General features: G+C 44.4%; 1 protein-coding gene across 21 annotated transcripts in view; it reads right to left on the bottom strand.

Annotated features, from left to right (window-relative positions):
• Window positions 1–16727, bottom strand: part of Eif4g3 (eukaryotic translation initiation factor 4 gamma 3) — a 226727-nt gene that overhangs the window by 34357 nt on the left and 175643 nt on the right. For 20 of the 21 annotated variants that reach the window (XM_075945434.1, XM_075945413.1, XM_075945414.1 and 17 more), the window contains 8 exons: window positions 14599–14769; window positions 13267–13464; window positions 9706–9852; window positions 9109–9345; window positions 8114–8218; window positions 6136–6268; window positions 1840–1934; window positions 730–823 (listed from right to left, as the gene is read on the bottom strand). In XM_075945434.1, the coding sequence (XP_075801549.1) occupies window positions 730–823; window positions 1840–1934; window positions 6136–6268; window positions 8114–8218; window positions 9109–9345; window positions 9706–9852; window positions 13267–13464; window positions 14599–14769 (1180 nt within the window). Of the gene's footprint in view, window positions 1–729; window positions 824–1839; window positions 1935–6135; window positions 6269–8113; window positions 8219–9108; window positions 9346–9705; window positions 9853–13226; window positions 13465–14598; window positions 14770–16727 lie in introns of those variants that run through there. The other variant, XR_012907440.1, reaches the window with a different exon arrangement.

Genomic DNA, 16727 nt, shown 5'->3' with positions numbered 1-16727 from the left:
AGGTAGTAGTGGTGCACGCCTTTAATCCCAGCATTTAGGAGGCAGAGGCAGAACAACACACAGAAACCCTGTCTCAAATTACCACAAACAAACAAACAAAAGCAGTAAATGTGGAGAGGGCTGGAGCAACAGCTCAGTGTTTAGAACACTGAATGTTCTTCCAGAAGACCTGTATCAGTTCCCAGCACCCACACGGCAGCTTATAACCACTTGTAACTCTAGGTCCCAAATTCCAGACCCTCTTCTGACCTCAGCAGGCAAGAAGCAGGCATGTGGTATACATATAAACCTCCAGGCTGGGGGCTGGAGAGATGGCTCAGTGGTTAAGAGCATTGCCTGCTCTTCTAAAGGTCCTGAGTTCAATTCCCAGCAACCACATGGTGGCTCAAACCATCTGTAAAGAGGTCTGGCGCCCTCTTCTGGCCTTCAGGCATACAGACAGAATATTGTATACATAATAAATAAACAAACAAACAAATAAAAAAAAAACCTCCAGGCAAAAATGGTCATACTGATAAAAACAAATCTAAAAAAGTTTACAATTTTTTTCTAAATATTGAAAGAGCCCTATAAAAAAAGAAGCTTCTATGTGATGTTATCGAGAGGCACTGAGGAAGAACAGGCAGGTTAGACTATAGACCTTTTCCTAACAGTTCCAGACTCTGGGGAAGTGACACAGGGCAACGGTATTACAGACTCAGGCAGCCGAAAAGGGCCCTCCACACATACCAGTCTCGCTTGCCTTTGCTCCACCGCTGCTGCCTTTGCCCCAGCTGCCCAGCTGTGCCTTAGGAACCAGCTGAATCTTCTCGTCAATGGTGGGCTGTAACAAAAGTGGCCAAGGATTATTCACAGGTAAATTCTAGAATGGTTTTCTTCAGTGCAGTACAAACAATTTTAACAAACAAACAAACAAAAAAGTTGGTGTTTCAGTTTAAGAAACTTGAATTTCTCTGTAGCTTTGGAGCCTGTCCTGGAACTAGCTCTTGTAGACCAGACTGGCCTCAAACTCACAGAGATCCACCTGACTCTGCCTCCCAAGTGCTGGGATTAAAGGCGTGCACCACCGCCACCTGGCAAGAAACATGAATTTAAGCAGTGGTGAACACCTTTAATCCCAGCACTCGGAGGCAAAGGTCCACGCAAGCCTAGTTTTACATAACAAATTCCAGGCCAGCCAGGACACCCTGCTGGTTGGTAAAACAGCAACCAATTTTCTTGGATTAGGCAAACCAGACCTACATGATGGCCACACTGGTTTCCAGGGTACTCAGGTCTGCTCAGAATGGCTTATTAACTTGCCAAATGAAACACAGTTTCAAATGACTCTTCTAATATAACAATGCCAGCAGTTTGCAAACTGTTTTGTCAGTTTACATAGCCCTGACTGGCCACAAATTCATAGCAATCCTCCTGCAGTAACTACCAAAGTGTTAGATTTACAGGTGTGTACTGCCACACTTGGCTCTGCAGAATGCACGTATATGTTTAAAAATCTCAACACATACACCATACACCTATTTGGGGCTTGTGGGCTGCAAGGTTTCATGTAGCCTAGGCTGGCTTTAAATTGCTGTGTGGCTGAAGAGGACACGGACTTGCTCTGATCCTCCTAAGCACTGGGATTACAAGCATGCACCCAGTTTCGTAAATTTTTTAAGCATCATACTTGTTGGGCAGTGATGGCACACAGCTATAATCCCAGCAGAAGCAGTGGACCTCTGTGCGTTTGGGGCCAGCCTGGTTTACAAGAGCTAGTTCTAGGACAGGCCCCAAAGCTACAGAAAAACCCTGTCGTGAAAAACAAAAACAAAATAAAACATTATGCATCATAGTCACCTTAGTGATTTTCAGAAATTTGGAGGGGTCCAGAACTCGGCTGTTCTTGGCTCCTTGAACAGTATTCCATCCACCTTCGTCCACTCTTTGAACACCTGCAAGGGGGACATAATATATCAGTCTCTCATCACCTCAAGTCAGTCTGGTACTAGGTGAGCAATACTGTCTACTGAGAGATGCCAGGAGATGACAAACAAAGTTATTAAAATATTAATGACATCCCTGTTGAGGAAGTTTATTTTCCTTTTTTAGAGACTGAGTTGTACTGTGTATACCAGGTTGGCTACATATGGATGTAAACCACCACACCTGGTCAAGAACCTTTAATCCACATAGCATGACAATGTGAGAACAGGCGCTGACTCTCAACAAACATTACCAACAGATAAAAACAACCGACACAAATGACTCCTAGCTATTGGCTGAGGAGGGAGGAGTCTGGTGTGGGCAGAGCTAATGGTAACTGTATCTGCACCATGGAAAGAGCTAAATGAATGGTTCTGTGGAATGGGCATGCTTTCCTTTCCTCTCTCTCCCGATTGATCCTTAGGTGCTCAGGAGGAAAATCCTGACTTCTTTCCCTTTCAAACTTCATTTCTAATTGTAAGCTCTTGCTAAGTACACCTTTAAAATATAAGCAAAGCCAGGCATGGTGGCACATACCTGCCAACTCAGAATTTGGGAGGCAGAGGCAGGAGAATCAGGAATTCTAGGCCAGTCTGGGCTACACAGAATTCCAGACTGGCCACATATACATAGCAAGACCCTGTCTCAAAAACAAAAGATAAAAGAACCAAATCACAAAGTATGAGGATGGAGCCCTTTTCAGGTTGCTGAGTTCACGGCAGCTCTAATCAAGCTTCCAAGATCAAGATAAGAAATGGCTTTGGCTCTGTATCATGGCCAATAATGTGTTCTATAAAGTACAAACATCTTGGTGTTGTTCTGTTTGAAACACATCTGGTTGTCGTCATCCCAATGAGAAAAAGACAAGATGTACTAACAAATGGCCTACAACTAGTTATCAGTTTTCTGGTCCCCAGTGCTCTGTCCCTGTCTTCTGTGACCCTTTACCATCTAGGTCCAGAGCTCTAAGCACACTCTTCCTGTTGTAGTCCTCTGGGACGGTGAGATGGCTCAACAGGTAGAAGCAGCTGCTGCCAGACCTGATGACCTGAGTTTGATACTGGAACCCACATGGTAGAAGGAGAAAACAGGCTCCTTCAATTTGTTCTCTGACCTCTAAGGCAGGCCATGGATAAAAACTATAAAAACTGCACCCACTCCCTTTAACTTTTTTTTTTTGGTTTTTCGAGACAGGGTTTTTCTGTGGTTTTGGAGCCTGTCCTGGAACTAGCTCTTGTAGACCAGGCTGGTCTCGAACTCACAGAGATCCGCCTGCCTCTGCCTCCCGAGTGCTGGGATTAAAGGCATGCGCCACCACCGCCCGGCTCCCTTTAACTCTTGCATTCCCCTCAGTTCTCTCTCCTCACTGTTCCATGGAACTGAGCAGATCATCAATGAAATACTCTGCTTCAGTGTTTATTCACTGCTGCCCAGCACACGACCTAGCAAAGTGACAGGCACTCGGAACTTCTTGAACAAACGAAGGGATGAGCGGTCACTTCACTGCCATGGACTAATGGCCACCTGATCTTGGTGCCATCAACACACTCGTGGCTTTCAGTGGCACCAACACTCTAGCTCTTTCCCATCACTCTGCTGTCAACCACTTTCTTTTTTCAGTCACATGTGCACATCTCCTATGAATTAGGCCTTAACAAAATCTCTGATTCTTTCTCCATTTTGCTCACCAGTAAACAGAGGTCATTACCTGAAAGGCATGCTGCGAAGTCCTTGGTGGGGCAGCCCTTGAAATACAAATGTAAACTTTGCTTTCCTGACTGCTCTACAATGGGTGAAACTGTCTGCACCAGCCAATAGCAATTGAATGTTCACTTTGGAGTTAGTGCTAGACAAGGCAAAATTCCTTAAGTCCACCTTGCAAACAGTATCTTGTGCAAGATCATACAGCTATGAAACAGCAGAACTGACGTGGGGAGCCGGCAGCTCGAGTTCATGCTTTTAGCCATTGCTCTACAAAACCTAGCCGAGTATGTCACCCACAGAGATGCTAACTACTGTGCCTGCCGTGCTCACTGACACGCAGGGCACACTAACATGACCTATGTTTACCTGTGACAAGTTCAAAAGAAATTGACTCTTTTGGGAATGTTTGGAAAGTTTCTTTCTTCTTCTTCTTTTTTTTCCTGAGACAGGGTTTCCCTGTGTAACAGTTCTAGCTGTCCTGGAACTAGCTCTTTCTTTTGGTTTTTTGAGACAGGGTTTCTCTGTGGTTTTGGAGCCTGTCCTGGAACTAGCTCTTGTAGGTTGGCCTGGAACTCACAGAGATCCGCCTGCCTCTGCCTCCCGAGTGCTGGGATTAAAGGTGTGTGCCACCACGACTTGGAATTAGCTCTTGTAGACTAGGCTGGCCTCGAACTCACAGAGATCCATCTGCCTCTGTCTACGGAGGGCTGGGATTAAAGGTGTGTTTCAGCACCACCCAACAAGTTTGGAAGGTTTCTACTTCTGCTGCTCCGAGGCCAATTTCAGACAGAAGGTGCCTTCTGCATTGACTTCACACAGTTGTATCTGTGGGTATGGGTGTTTTGCCTACATGTATATCTATGAACCATATGCACCCTTGGTGTTCTCAGAGGCCAAAATAGGTTGGATCCCCTGAGATTTAGAGTGACAGATGGTTGTGAAGCACTGTGTGGTGGTGGGAACAGAACCTGGATCCTCAGCAAGAACAGCTAGTGTTCTTGATCACTGAGTTATCTCTCTAGCTCTGATTCCTTCTATTTCTATTGGTACAAAGTCTCAGCTCCTTCCTTACACACAGAATTTCAGAGACAGTTGCAATGCTGAGTTTTGTGGAATATTACTTGAACTATGTAAAGATGTGCTACATTTATTTAACGATGTAAAGCTGTGTTGCTTTGCCTGCATAAGGCACCTGATTAGTCTAATAAAAAGCTGAACAGTCAATAGCTAGGCAGTAGAGGAATAGGTAGGGATACTGGGCAGAGAGAGTAACCAGAAGGAAGAATCTAGGCTGGGGGGGAGGGTGGGACACACACCTCAGGCTGGCCAGCTAGCCAGCCAAACACAGAGTAGGACATGCAGAATAAAAATAAAGATAAAAAGACTTGAGGTAAAATGTAAATGAAGAGAAACATGTTAATTTAAGTTATAAGAGCTAGTGAAATAAGTGTAATGCTGAAAATTATTTTTTTAATATTTATTTATTTATTTATTTATTATGTATACAATATTCTGTCTGTGTGTATGCCTGCAGGCCAGAAGAGGGAATTAGACCTCATTACAGATGGTTGTGAGCCACCATGTGGTTGCTGGGAATTGAACTCAAGACCTTTGGAAGAGCAGGCAATGCTCTTAACCACTGAGCCCATCTCTCCAGCCCCCTGCTGAAAATTCTTAACTAATATTAAGTCTTATGTCATGATTTGGGGGATGGCTGGTGCCCCCCCCAAAGAAAAGAAAAGAAAATTGCTACAATGGAGTTTAACAAACACATATGATTGGTGCAAAAAGCCACAAGCCTGGAGCTTATAGGACATCAACTGCAGCCTGTCTAGCTGACACACAAAGGACAGGCGTTCTCTTGTTAATTCCACTTGCTTAACATCAGTCCTTTGTTTACACGCTTAAGAGGGGCAGAAACTAAGTTCCTGATCTCAGTTCTCCCAGCAAACAATGTCCACTTGGTCCGAACATGAGAAATTATACCCGAGACAGGCTGCTTACTCCCCTTAGGAACTGAGTGTTTATTCACTTCACAATGAAAACCCTTTCAAATAAAAGCCAGGTTTCATCCATTTCTGGGCTCCTCCCTTAGAACTTCACACCATTCTTAAATCTAAATTTTAAAGCCTACATAGAAAATCTGTCTGCACTGAGGACAGCCCCCATGTTCTCTACACATTATTTCCTGCGGCATCAAGCCGTGCAGTTCCAAGAGAGTTGTTTTTCACTGCTTCTCTTACCTTGCACGGATAGTGTAGAGGGAAGATGCTCACTGTAGGCCTATGAATGCCTAGCTTTGCATAAGTGAACACCCATTTCCAAGCTGCACTCTCTTAGTCAATGGTTGGTCTTAGGTGTCTTTGTGTTGCCTGACAACCACCTCTCTGTTCTTTGTGACCTCATTTCCGGCTCTTACCTAAGAGTCCCAGCACTCCATCCCACCCCAGCCATCTCTGCCCTCACCTGGCCTTCTCTTCTCCTTGGTCATCAGCTGCTGGACTTTCCTCTGCTCTTCTTGTTCTTCTATTTTGGCCTCTTTGTGAATCTGCTCAATAGTTTTTGGGCCCTGATCTGCTCTTCGGGACACCCAATTACACTATGAAAGAAGAAAATAAGCTTATCATTCAAGTAATGCAAAATTTCACAAAAAGGGCGGGGAACCTTGCTTGGTGCTTGCCTAGCATGTACAGGACCAATACCATAGTAATTTTCCAAATAAAAATAAATTAAATGCCTATACTTTTGCCTGGGTGTAGTGGCACACACCTTTTATTTTTTTATTTTTATTTATTTTTTTTTATTTTTATTTATTTACTTTTTTTGGTTTTTCGAGACAGGGTTTCTCTGGTTTTGGAGCCTGTCCTGGAACCAGCTCTTGTAGACCAGGCTGGTCTCGAACTCACAGAGATCCGCCTGCCTCTGCCTCCCAAGTGCTGGGATTGAAGGTGTGCGCCACCACGGCCTGGCTAGTGGCACACACCTTTTATCACAGAACTCCAGAGGCAGAGGAAAGTGAAACTCTGTGAGTTTGAGGCCAGTCTGGTCTACAGAGCGAGTTCTAGGATGGCCAGGGTTACAACAAAGAAACCCTATAGTGAAAAACAAACACAAAACAACAAAACCTCCCAACTCCATCCTCCACCAAAAAGAGCCTGTAACTTTCCACCACAGGGAACCAAAGGAACCCAATAAGATAGCGACACAAAATGGAGCACTATGCGCATTCTCAGCTGGTCACAGATGATGTGTGCTCTAGAAACTCAAGCTAACAAAATGACCAACTCTGGCAGAGTGCAGGGCACAATCCAACAACTGGTGGGTGAAGTCAAAGGAAAGAAGATTCCGATACAGCCGTCATTACTGTCATCACGGGGAGAGGAAGGGACGTGGACCAGGAAGAACGAGGATCCCCCAGGACCTAGTAACATGAGGACTTGCCACAGTTCACAGGGTTCTGCGTCAAGGGCAATGGTCATTTTTAGTACATCAATAACATGACTCTGATCCCAGAACTAGAATGCCACATCAAACCAGTCTCCCTCCATCCTGGCCACCTCTCAACAGTTAAAATGAGCAAGTGTGGTGGAGATGGGTAGAATTTAGTGTGTGGGATCTAATCATCTGGTCACAGCTTTTGCTACTGAGGTCACACCTAGGTTTAGTGAGACAAAAGGGCCTCATCAATGCCATGGGGACTGGGTGTAATGAAGTGGGGCCTAGGCTTTCAGCTGCAGTAGTCAACATAGGGCTTAAAGCAAGAGAAAAGGAGGCAGACAAACACTGCAGGTGGTATGACAGGGTGCAGGCAGGGTACCGAATAGTACCATCTAGGAGTTTGCACTGTACACAGTTATCTCACTGAACATTTGTAAGACCTCAAGGGTAGCAACAGTGCTATTGTGGAAAGGAAAACATGAGGCTTAGGAGTTTAACATGTTCACTGTGGAGATGAGGCTTTGAGCTTACAAAGAGTGGGTCTCATTGCCCACCACTGGATTCAAATGGCCAATGTGAGAGCTGCAGTATGTGAAGACACACTCAACAGAGGGCAACTTCCTCTTGCTGGGCAAGAAGGAAAACACCTTTTCACCCCTACAATCATCACCGTCTTATTTATCCAATTCCTTAAAACAGATGGGACTCCATTGTGGTTTTGTGTTTCTTCTTTTTTCCTTTTTTGTCACCTTAACACAGAGTTGTCTAGGAAGAACTTCCATTGAGAAAATGTTCCACCCAGATTGTCTGTAGGCATTTTCATAATTAATGTAGGTGCATATAAAACCTGGACTGGTGATCCACGCCTGGTCAGCGTGCTAGTGTACACCTTTGATCCTTCATTTGGGAGGCAGAGGCAGGCAGAACCCAGTGAGTTTGAGGCTAGCCTAGTTTACATAGTGCTTTTGGTTAGGGTGTTTATCGAAATGACAGAAACTGAGCATACCAGTCTGAGGTCTATCACATCCTGAAGCATGAATCGAATCCTGGATGAAGTTTTTCTTTCCTTGACGATTTTCTCCATCTGGTTAAAGTACTGGTCCATACGTGGCTGCAAAACATAAAGCCACCAAGATTTCTGGCTGAGAAACCCAACTTTCTTCTTTCCATGTACTTTTGTTTTTTTGATTTATTATAAAGGGTCTCTTTCTGCAGCCCAGGCTGCCTTAAACTTGTGATACCCCTGCCATAGTCTCCTCAGTGCTGGGATTATAGATATGTGCAACCATAAGGTAACAAGGAAATTCTTAGGTGATTTAAGAATAAGATTTTAGCTGGGCGATGGTGGACATGCCTTTAATCCCAGCATGTGGGAAGCAGAGACAGGTGGATCTCTAAGAGTTCAAGGCCAGCCTGGTATACAGAGTGAGATCCAAGACAGGCTCCAAAGCTATAGAAAAAATTCTGTCTTGGGGGAAAAAAGAGAGAGAGAGAGAGAGAGAGAGAGAGAGAGAGAGAGAGAGTTAGATCTTGCCAGGTACTGGTGGCGCACACTTTTAATCCCAGCACTTGGGAGGCAGATACAGGAAGATCTCTGTGAGTTCAAAGTCAGCCAGATCTACAGAATGAGTTCCAGAACAGCCAGAGCTATAGTGAGACCCTGTCTCAAAACAAAACAAGAAAAGATAGTGACTTGAGGCATGCATGGTGATGCACACAAGTCACCCCAGGGTGACATCTCAAGAGGAAAGAAATAATCCTACTAGCTAGTTTTACTCCCATTTTTAGGTCTGGTGTGTTTGTTTCTTAACCCATTTCTGCTTACAGCCTATAAAATGGTAAAGAGGAAAAAAAGAGAAGGACCAAACAAGCTAGAGAATCTACAAACTGATCTGCATTTAACTAGGGACCTCCTCACCTCAGATCTAAAGCAACAGTACAGCCAATTTCTGTACTTGACTGAGAACCGCTACTCAGTCTTCTGAGTCCCTGGGTCTTTACCTTTGCTTTCTCGAAGTCCAGGTCCTTGCCGATGGTGGTGAGCAGGCGACACAAGCACTCTAGGGACTCTTCGTCATGGTTCTTCAGTAGCTTCACCACGCAGTCATGCATTATGGCCTCTGTCAGCATCTTGAGTTTAAAGAGTTCTCCAATAAACTTGATGTTGCCAATGGATCTCCGACGGGCTTTGTCCTTGGCTTCCTCCAGTTCATCATGAAGCCTTGTCTTCTCCTCTGGCTGTTGGGTAAAAAGGGGTAAGAGCATCTAAGATCTGGGGCCTAACGCTTTTTAGACTGAAATGCCCTCTGGGGCTCTGACATAGAACAAAGAAAGGGCCTAACTCCTCAAAAAGAAAATTACTTGCAGAAATGTGAATACATGAAGATTTATGGAACCCAGCATCCTCTCTCAAGGACAAAGTTAGACTGACTTCTGGTATGGAGCTGAGTGCCCCTGACATTGGGCAATAAAACATCGCTACATGCACACACACACACGCACGCACGCACGCACGCACACTAAAAATAACAGGTCCCTTCGCATCTGCCACAGCTAGCTATGGGACCATTCTGGCAGTACTTGATGTGAAGTCCTTACAGCGCTGGCAGCTTCCAGTTCTTTCTGCTTCTTCTCAAAGACATCATCATCTGCTTTATCTTTTTCAAACTCCTTCTGGCAGCGGTTTAGCAGCAGTTTCCGGAAATTCACCGTGTTACCGGGCTTCTCTGCCATGGGAACCTTCAGCTGCATTCAGAGAATAAAGTACAAAGGCAGCGAGATTACTTAACGCAGATACACAAACAAGTAAGCATTCTAAAAAAGGCATTTCCACAGTCCAGTGAAAAGCAGAAAAATGACACACCCTCAGACACACCTCTTGTCTTTTGTGAATATGCTTCCTCCCAACATCTGCTATCAGCACAGCTGTTAGCCTGGGTATACCTAGACATAACTGGGGAGGGTTACCTCTTTGTTTAAACCTTATTTATTATTGTATTTACTCAAGGTGTGTATGTATGTATGCGTGTGCTCATATACACACATCTTCATGGTGCATCCATGAAGGATTCTCACTTTCCACATGGATTACAGAGATAATTCAGTCTATCAAAGTGGTGTGATAGCGCCTCTGCTCACTGAGCCCTCTCACCAACCCTTTTATCTATGCTCTGTTAAGGGCTCGCGCGCAACCTAGGTGGCCCTGAATTCTGATCCTCCTGCTCCACCTTCCAAGAATTTGGAATACAGGAGTGCCCTACCATGAAGGGATTTTGCACAGCATTGGGGGTAAGAGTTGCATGTATGCCAGCCACCCTACTGTCTGAGCCACACCCAAAGCCCCTAGATTAAAAAACAACAACAAAATGATTTAAATAATTTTTGCTTAAAGGAACAAAACGAAATAACAAAGTAGGGAGAATTCCAGGACCACAGCAAAACCTGGGAAAGGGCAGGGCTTTTGAAGACTGACTGTTGCCCTAGCTTTTCTCAGAAGGACATCCTCACACTGGACCATACTTAGCAAGACTATCAGTATGCAGTAGGGTGTTTACTTTTGTTTCTTTTGGAGACAAGCCACAGAGTGTTGCCTAGGCCGTTCCTGAATTCACAGCCGTCCCAATTCAACCTCTAGAGGCATGCACCACAACACCTAGTCTTTTAGGTGGCAAAAGAAAGATCATGTTAGATTTGAGTTTGGCCTACAATTAGCCATTTTAGAAATTTCCTGACAGCATAAAGACCAGAGTGGAAGAGCTAGTCCACATGGAGGCAAGCAGTGAGGGTTTCTAGCTACTCCCAGTAAGAACTGCTTCCCAACACCTTCAATGGCTCCCTCCTATTGTTCCTATCACCTGTAATACCCTCTACCATGAACTTCTCCTGAGCAGTTACTGTACAACATCCAAAAGGGCTTTTCTGGGCTCACAAAGAAGATCCAACAGTTCTGAAATTGCACTGGAGGACAGAGCCGTGCTACTGTAGAGCACGGGAGGACAGAGCCGTGCTATGGTTGAAGACTAGTCAAGTGCTCCCTCTGATGCAGGAAGAATTATTTACAGTTTCTCCTCAACAGTCCAGGGGCCAACGCAGCAGCAGGAAACACTAGCCTAGGAAGCAGGGCAAACTAGGAACTGCAGTTTAGACAAATGCAGCAAAGCTGCCATAAACCAGATGTCAACCCACAAAACACAGCAATGAGATCATGATGCAGTCAGGCCCACAGCCTTCAAGATGACAGAGACTGTGATGGCCCATGTGAAGTGGCACAGGCCTGCAAATCCAGGATTTGGGAGGTACAGGTGGGAGAGGGAGGGTCAGAAGTTCAAAGTCATCTTTAGCTATAGAAGTTGGTCTAAGCTACAATAGACTCTGTCTTAAAACAATCCCCCCACCCTTGAAATGAAAGAAATGAAAGCAAATGCCTTCCAAAGTCAAAGCCAAAGCTAGACCATGCCATCTACTATATGACACCCAATATATGGCAATGACTACAAAATACAGCAGAGAATCAGGAAGTGTATCTATCAACAGGCTGGTATATGAGAGAACACTAACCTGACTAGATTCTAGAAATACCTAAAGGTTCTTAATACCCCTATTTTATACACTTTGATGCTGTCCAAGGACACAAGCAGAACCAATACAGTTCCACCAGCATTTTGGAAAACCCACCAATCTCAATTATAATAAGTGCAAAACAGAGCGAAATGGGAATGCCAGGCCCATGGTGGTACATACCCCTAATCCCAGCACCAGGGAGGCTGATGCAGGAGAGTGAGTTACAGAGCAGCCTCAGCTATACAGAAAGGCCCGATCCCAAAAGGCCCAACCCTACGCCAAGGAGGTCTGACACTATACTATCAGCCCTCATGGGATGTTTCCTGTAGTAGAGATTATGTAGAAAATAGGAAGAACATGGAAGTTCAGAAGTGCACTACCCACAGTACAATGAAATAAACACAACTTGTGGTGGTCTATGCAGTGGGAAGAAATAAAAATGAGATGAATAGGAGATGGAAAGATGGCTCCGCAGTTAAGAGCACCCGCTGCTCTTCCAGAGGATCAGAATTCCGTTCTTAGCACCCATGCCTAGCAGGTCAAAACTGCCTATTAACTCCAACCCCAAGAACTCTGACACCCTCTTCTGGCTTCCATAGGCAGCCTGAACACACATAGCATGTACTTACACAGAAACACACACACATACAGAAAAAGGAAAAGAAATCTTAAAAGAAATGAGCTGAGTGAAGTATGGGAGAACTCCCCACATACAACACTGCAAGTCAGGGGAACCTTTAAAGCTAGGCTGAGAGAGCTAGGCCAAGGGTTCAAAACCTCAAGTTCTAGTCGTTTATGTTCATATGTAATTATGGATTGGATTAAATGTCTGTGGACTTTTCTATTTTTAACATTTATTTATTATGTATACAGTGTTATGTCTGCATGTATGCCTGTAGGCCAGAAGAGGGCACCAGATCTCATTACAGGTGGTGGTGAGTAATCATGTGGTTGCTGGGAATTGAACTCGGGTCCTCTGGAAGAGCAGTCAGTGCTCTTAACCGCTGAGCCATCTCTCCAGCCCATCTGTGGACATTTAAAGAACAGGAAGGTATTCATTTATTTATGTGCTTTTTGCTGTTGATAGGATCTTACTCTGTACCCTAGGCTGGCCTATTCCTAGCACGCCTTCTCCTGAGTGCTCGGATTGAAGGCAGGAGCTAATATGCTCAGCAGGACAGGAAATGATCAGATTTTAAACATTTTTGGTGACAACTATCTTTTCATTTCCAGAGGCCAGAATTAGAACAGTTAATTTAATTTTAAATTTAGTTCGTGTTAAAGTTAGCAGCTGCTCTAGTTCTATAAGATGACACTGCAGACATAATATCACATTGCTAACTTAAACATCCTCAGTCTTTCCAGGTTGGAGGAATCATAAGCCTATGCCAATTTCAATCAATCTCCATAGACCCCCCAGTGGTGGGGACAGACATTACTTTAGCACAGATTCCTTTTAATCAATAAGGACACTACACATGAGCACTAGCAATATATTCTCCCCTTTTCATTGCCCCAATAACACTCTGGGAGGAATGTGCAGCGAGGGGAGAATATACCTCTTGGCGGTTCTGCTTTTACTGCTTCCTCTCTTCTTACCGTTACTAGGCATCGACACATGTTTGCATACGCCACAGAGAAACTGGGCTCATCAATAGCCTTCTCAAAGACCAGGTCGATGACTCCCTTCAGTCGCTCCTCGGTGTCCACGGTAAGTCCTGACACTTGCTTCATTAGTTGGTTGAACATTTGTGGTGTTAATTTATTTAAGATACTCCGAACTTTTCTGAAAAGTTCCTAAGAGGGTTAAAATAAAAAGAGGATTAACTGGTCTTTACATACATCCACGTAAACAAGGCCAATGCCCAACACCCACTTTCGGGTACTGAGCATTTTAGGAAGGAAAGACTTCAGTTACTTAAAGGTCAGAAAAGTCACCTGCAGTTTTAATGCCCCCTATGGCCCCAGGAATTCCACCTGGGGCTCCCAGTACCCTATACAGAACCAACTGCAGAACAGCCTATTGTGCCTTTCTCAGAAAACAGGAACAAGAGGCAGCTAAAACTTTAAAAAGGTTACATGAACTTTTAAATCATGATTGTTTTTAGAAATTTATTACTAATTAGGGTTAAGTAAAAAGATTTTAATTGCCGGGCAGTGGTGGCGCACGCCTTTAATCCCAGCACTCGGGAGGCAGAGGCAGGTGGATCTCTGTGAGTTCGAGACCAGCTTGGTCTACAAGAGCTAGTGCCAGGACAGGCTCCAAAGCTACAGAGAAACCCTGTCTCGAAAAACCAAAAATATAAAAAAATAATAAAAATAAAAAGATTTTAATTAAAATGAATCTTTAAATAATGTAGAAATGATCCAGGCAGTGGTGGAATATGCCTTTAATCCCAGTTCTCGGAACGCAGAGGCAGGTAGATCTCAGTGAGTTCGAGGCCAGCCTGGTCTAGCTACCAAGTGAGTTCCAGGACAGCAAGGACTGTTACACAGAGAAACCCTGTTCAAAAAAAGTACATGCATGAAAATGTCATACTGAAACCCATTATGTAAAAAAAGCATGCCTCATATGAACACAGTGAGAGCCACAGAAAAAGACACAGTGATTTCTTCTTTTATCTTTGTACTGGGGATCAGACTACAGCCTTGCCCAATCTCGGTAAGCCTTTGCAGAGTGACATTTAGATCCACCAGTAAAGACAAAATAGATTATCATTCCTAAGGCTTACAGAACAATGACATTAGAAAAAAAGGATAAAAAGCCAGGTATGATGGCTAACATTTTTGACGTGTCAGAATCTCTATGAACTGGAGCCAGCCAGGACCTGTCTCAAACAAAACAAAACAAACCTTTCCACATACTAAAAAAGGCAGAAGAACTTACAAAGGAAGGCTCAAGCTCACGGAGCACAGGCACAACCTCCTCACCTGCGTTTTAATGCTTTCAGGGTCGTCGGCCTGGCTGTCCCGCTTCTGGCTGGGCTTCCAGGCATTCTCCGCCTTTCTCAAGTGCACATCTTCCTTTACAGACACGGTGATGATCTTTCTGGGCTCCCTTCTCTGGCCGGGCTGAGACCTTCGAGGTCCAACATTCAACAACTAGGACAAGAACATTACATTCATTCAGAGAACCCAGAGTGCCTGCGTCTGCAGGGCTGCTCAAGCTTCATGCTCACAGCAAACCTTCTCCATGAAAAGATGAGGCATTAGGTGTTCGAGATAGAAATAATCTTAAGAGGAAGAAAAATGGTCTCGAATACCATCACTACAACATCTCTACCTCTTAAAGTGCCAAAAGGATAAAAAAAAAAGGGGGGGGGTCCATCTCTGATAAACTGCTGTTCCCAGTCCTGCTTAGGAAACCTGTGCTCCAGGGAAGCTGCACTGCACAGGTCACGGTGGCCGAATCACAAACACTCACAGAGTAGACCACAGTGGCAATCTGCCCCAAACACTAGCTGTTAAAAAAAAAAGACAAGGAAAGAAGAAAGTATTTGTACCAGTTGTGGTAGCACACACCCATACACCTGTCATCCCAGCACACAGGACAGGACACAGAAACATCCACCTGAGCTAAAGGTGAGACCCTGTAGTCATATTTTGTTTGTAATCTAACAAAGCTTGCCTGAAGATCAGAGGGCAGAGTTAAGCCATTAGAGGCCAGGGAGTGGTGGCACACATCTTTAATTCCAAGACTTGGGAGACAGAAGGGGAGGGATCTCGGTTAGTTCAATGCCACCCTGGGCTACTTAAGATTGAAATCTGGCTAAAAAAAGAAACAGCTCACACAGAGGTAATCCCAAGCACTAGGAAGGTGGAGACAGGAAAATGATATGGCTGGGTGGAGAGAGGAATGTCAGGAGGGAGGAGACAGGAGCTCAGAGCAGTCTGAGGATCACCCCTGCAGTCTGAACATGATGGTCCCTTCAGTTTGAACATCAGCAGACGTAAAAGTTCTCTCTAGTGGCTGCTCTGCTTCTCTAGTCCTTCAGTTTTCACCCCTAATATCTGACTCTGGGTTTTTATTATTAAGAACAATTAGAATTTGAGCTACATTTGATGCCCAACTTTCAGGGTACAAATTCATGAAAAAGCCACTTTCCTTGTAGGTTTGGAGCCACTGGCCCACCAGCTAGGTTTTCCTTTTTTCTTTCCTGGTGGTATTTCCTTGGACCCTCTTCTGGGACTGCTGCCAAACTAGATAACTGTCTTATACTAATCATCAATCATGCACTAGGAATGGTAGTGACAAGCGGGCATCAGAATAAAAGTTTGAATCCCCATTGAGATTGTCAGAAGAACAAGTAAGGACACAGCACTGATGACAGGGTCACAAACATTATAAACAAACAAGTAGATGGGGAGACGGCTCAGTGGTAAACAGCATCAACTGCTCTTCCAGAGGACCCGGGTTCAAATCCTAGCACTCACATGGCAGCTCATACCTGTCTATAACTCCATTTCATTGGACCTGACATCCATGGGAAAACACCAATGCACAAAAAAACAAAAACAAAACAAAAAACAATATGGGTTAACTGAGAGACACTAAAGACTAGGAAAATTCCAACAGGGACAGTTGCTAAACCAGGCTCTAAGGACACTCACTTACAAATGAATCTTCTACATAAGATCTAGGTCAAACAACTCTGTTAAGACACTCAGCCAAAGACAGTCTGGATTTCATGATCCAGATGATGTTCCTGAGGCAGATTCTGTGGGTAAGTTATCTTTCCATCTGGTGGATATAATTCAACAACAACGTTTCCAGACATTCAATCTAACACACACTTGGATATGAAAATGTGTCAGAACAAATGCACTTGGGTAAAATGAAATGACATAAAGTCACGGAGAAGTCATGGAATGAGGGATTGGGAGACGAATTGGGTATTAAAGAGCAGGCTGCACAAGATAAGGACCGGAGTTCAGAATCTTCAGCATCCATGTAAAAGACACATGCATGGACGTGACAAAGCATATCTGTAATCTCAGTGATGGTGGACTGGGGCGGAGACAGGTGATCCTGGAAGCTTGCTGCTAGCCGGTGTAGCTGA

The sequence above is a fragment of the Microtus pennsylvanicus genome, chromosome 13, assembly GCF_037038515.1.
Source record: "Microtus pennsylvanicus isolate mMicPen1 chromosome 13, mMicPen1.hap1, whole genome shotgun sequence".
NCBI classification, from domain to species: domain Eukaryota; kingdom Metazoa; phylum Chordata; class Mammalia; order Rodentia; family Cricetidae; genus Microtus; species Microtus pennsylvanicus.
This window is presented reverse-complemented; position numbering and strand designations above follow the sequence as displayed.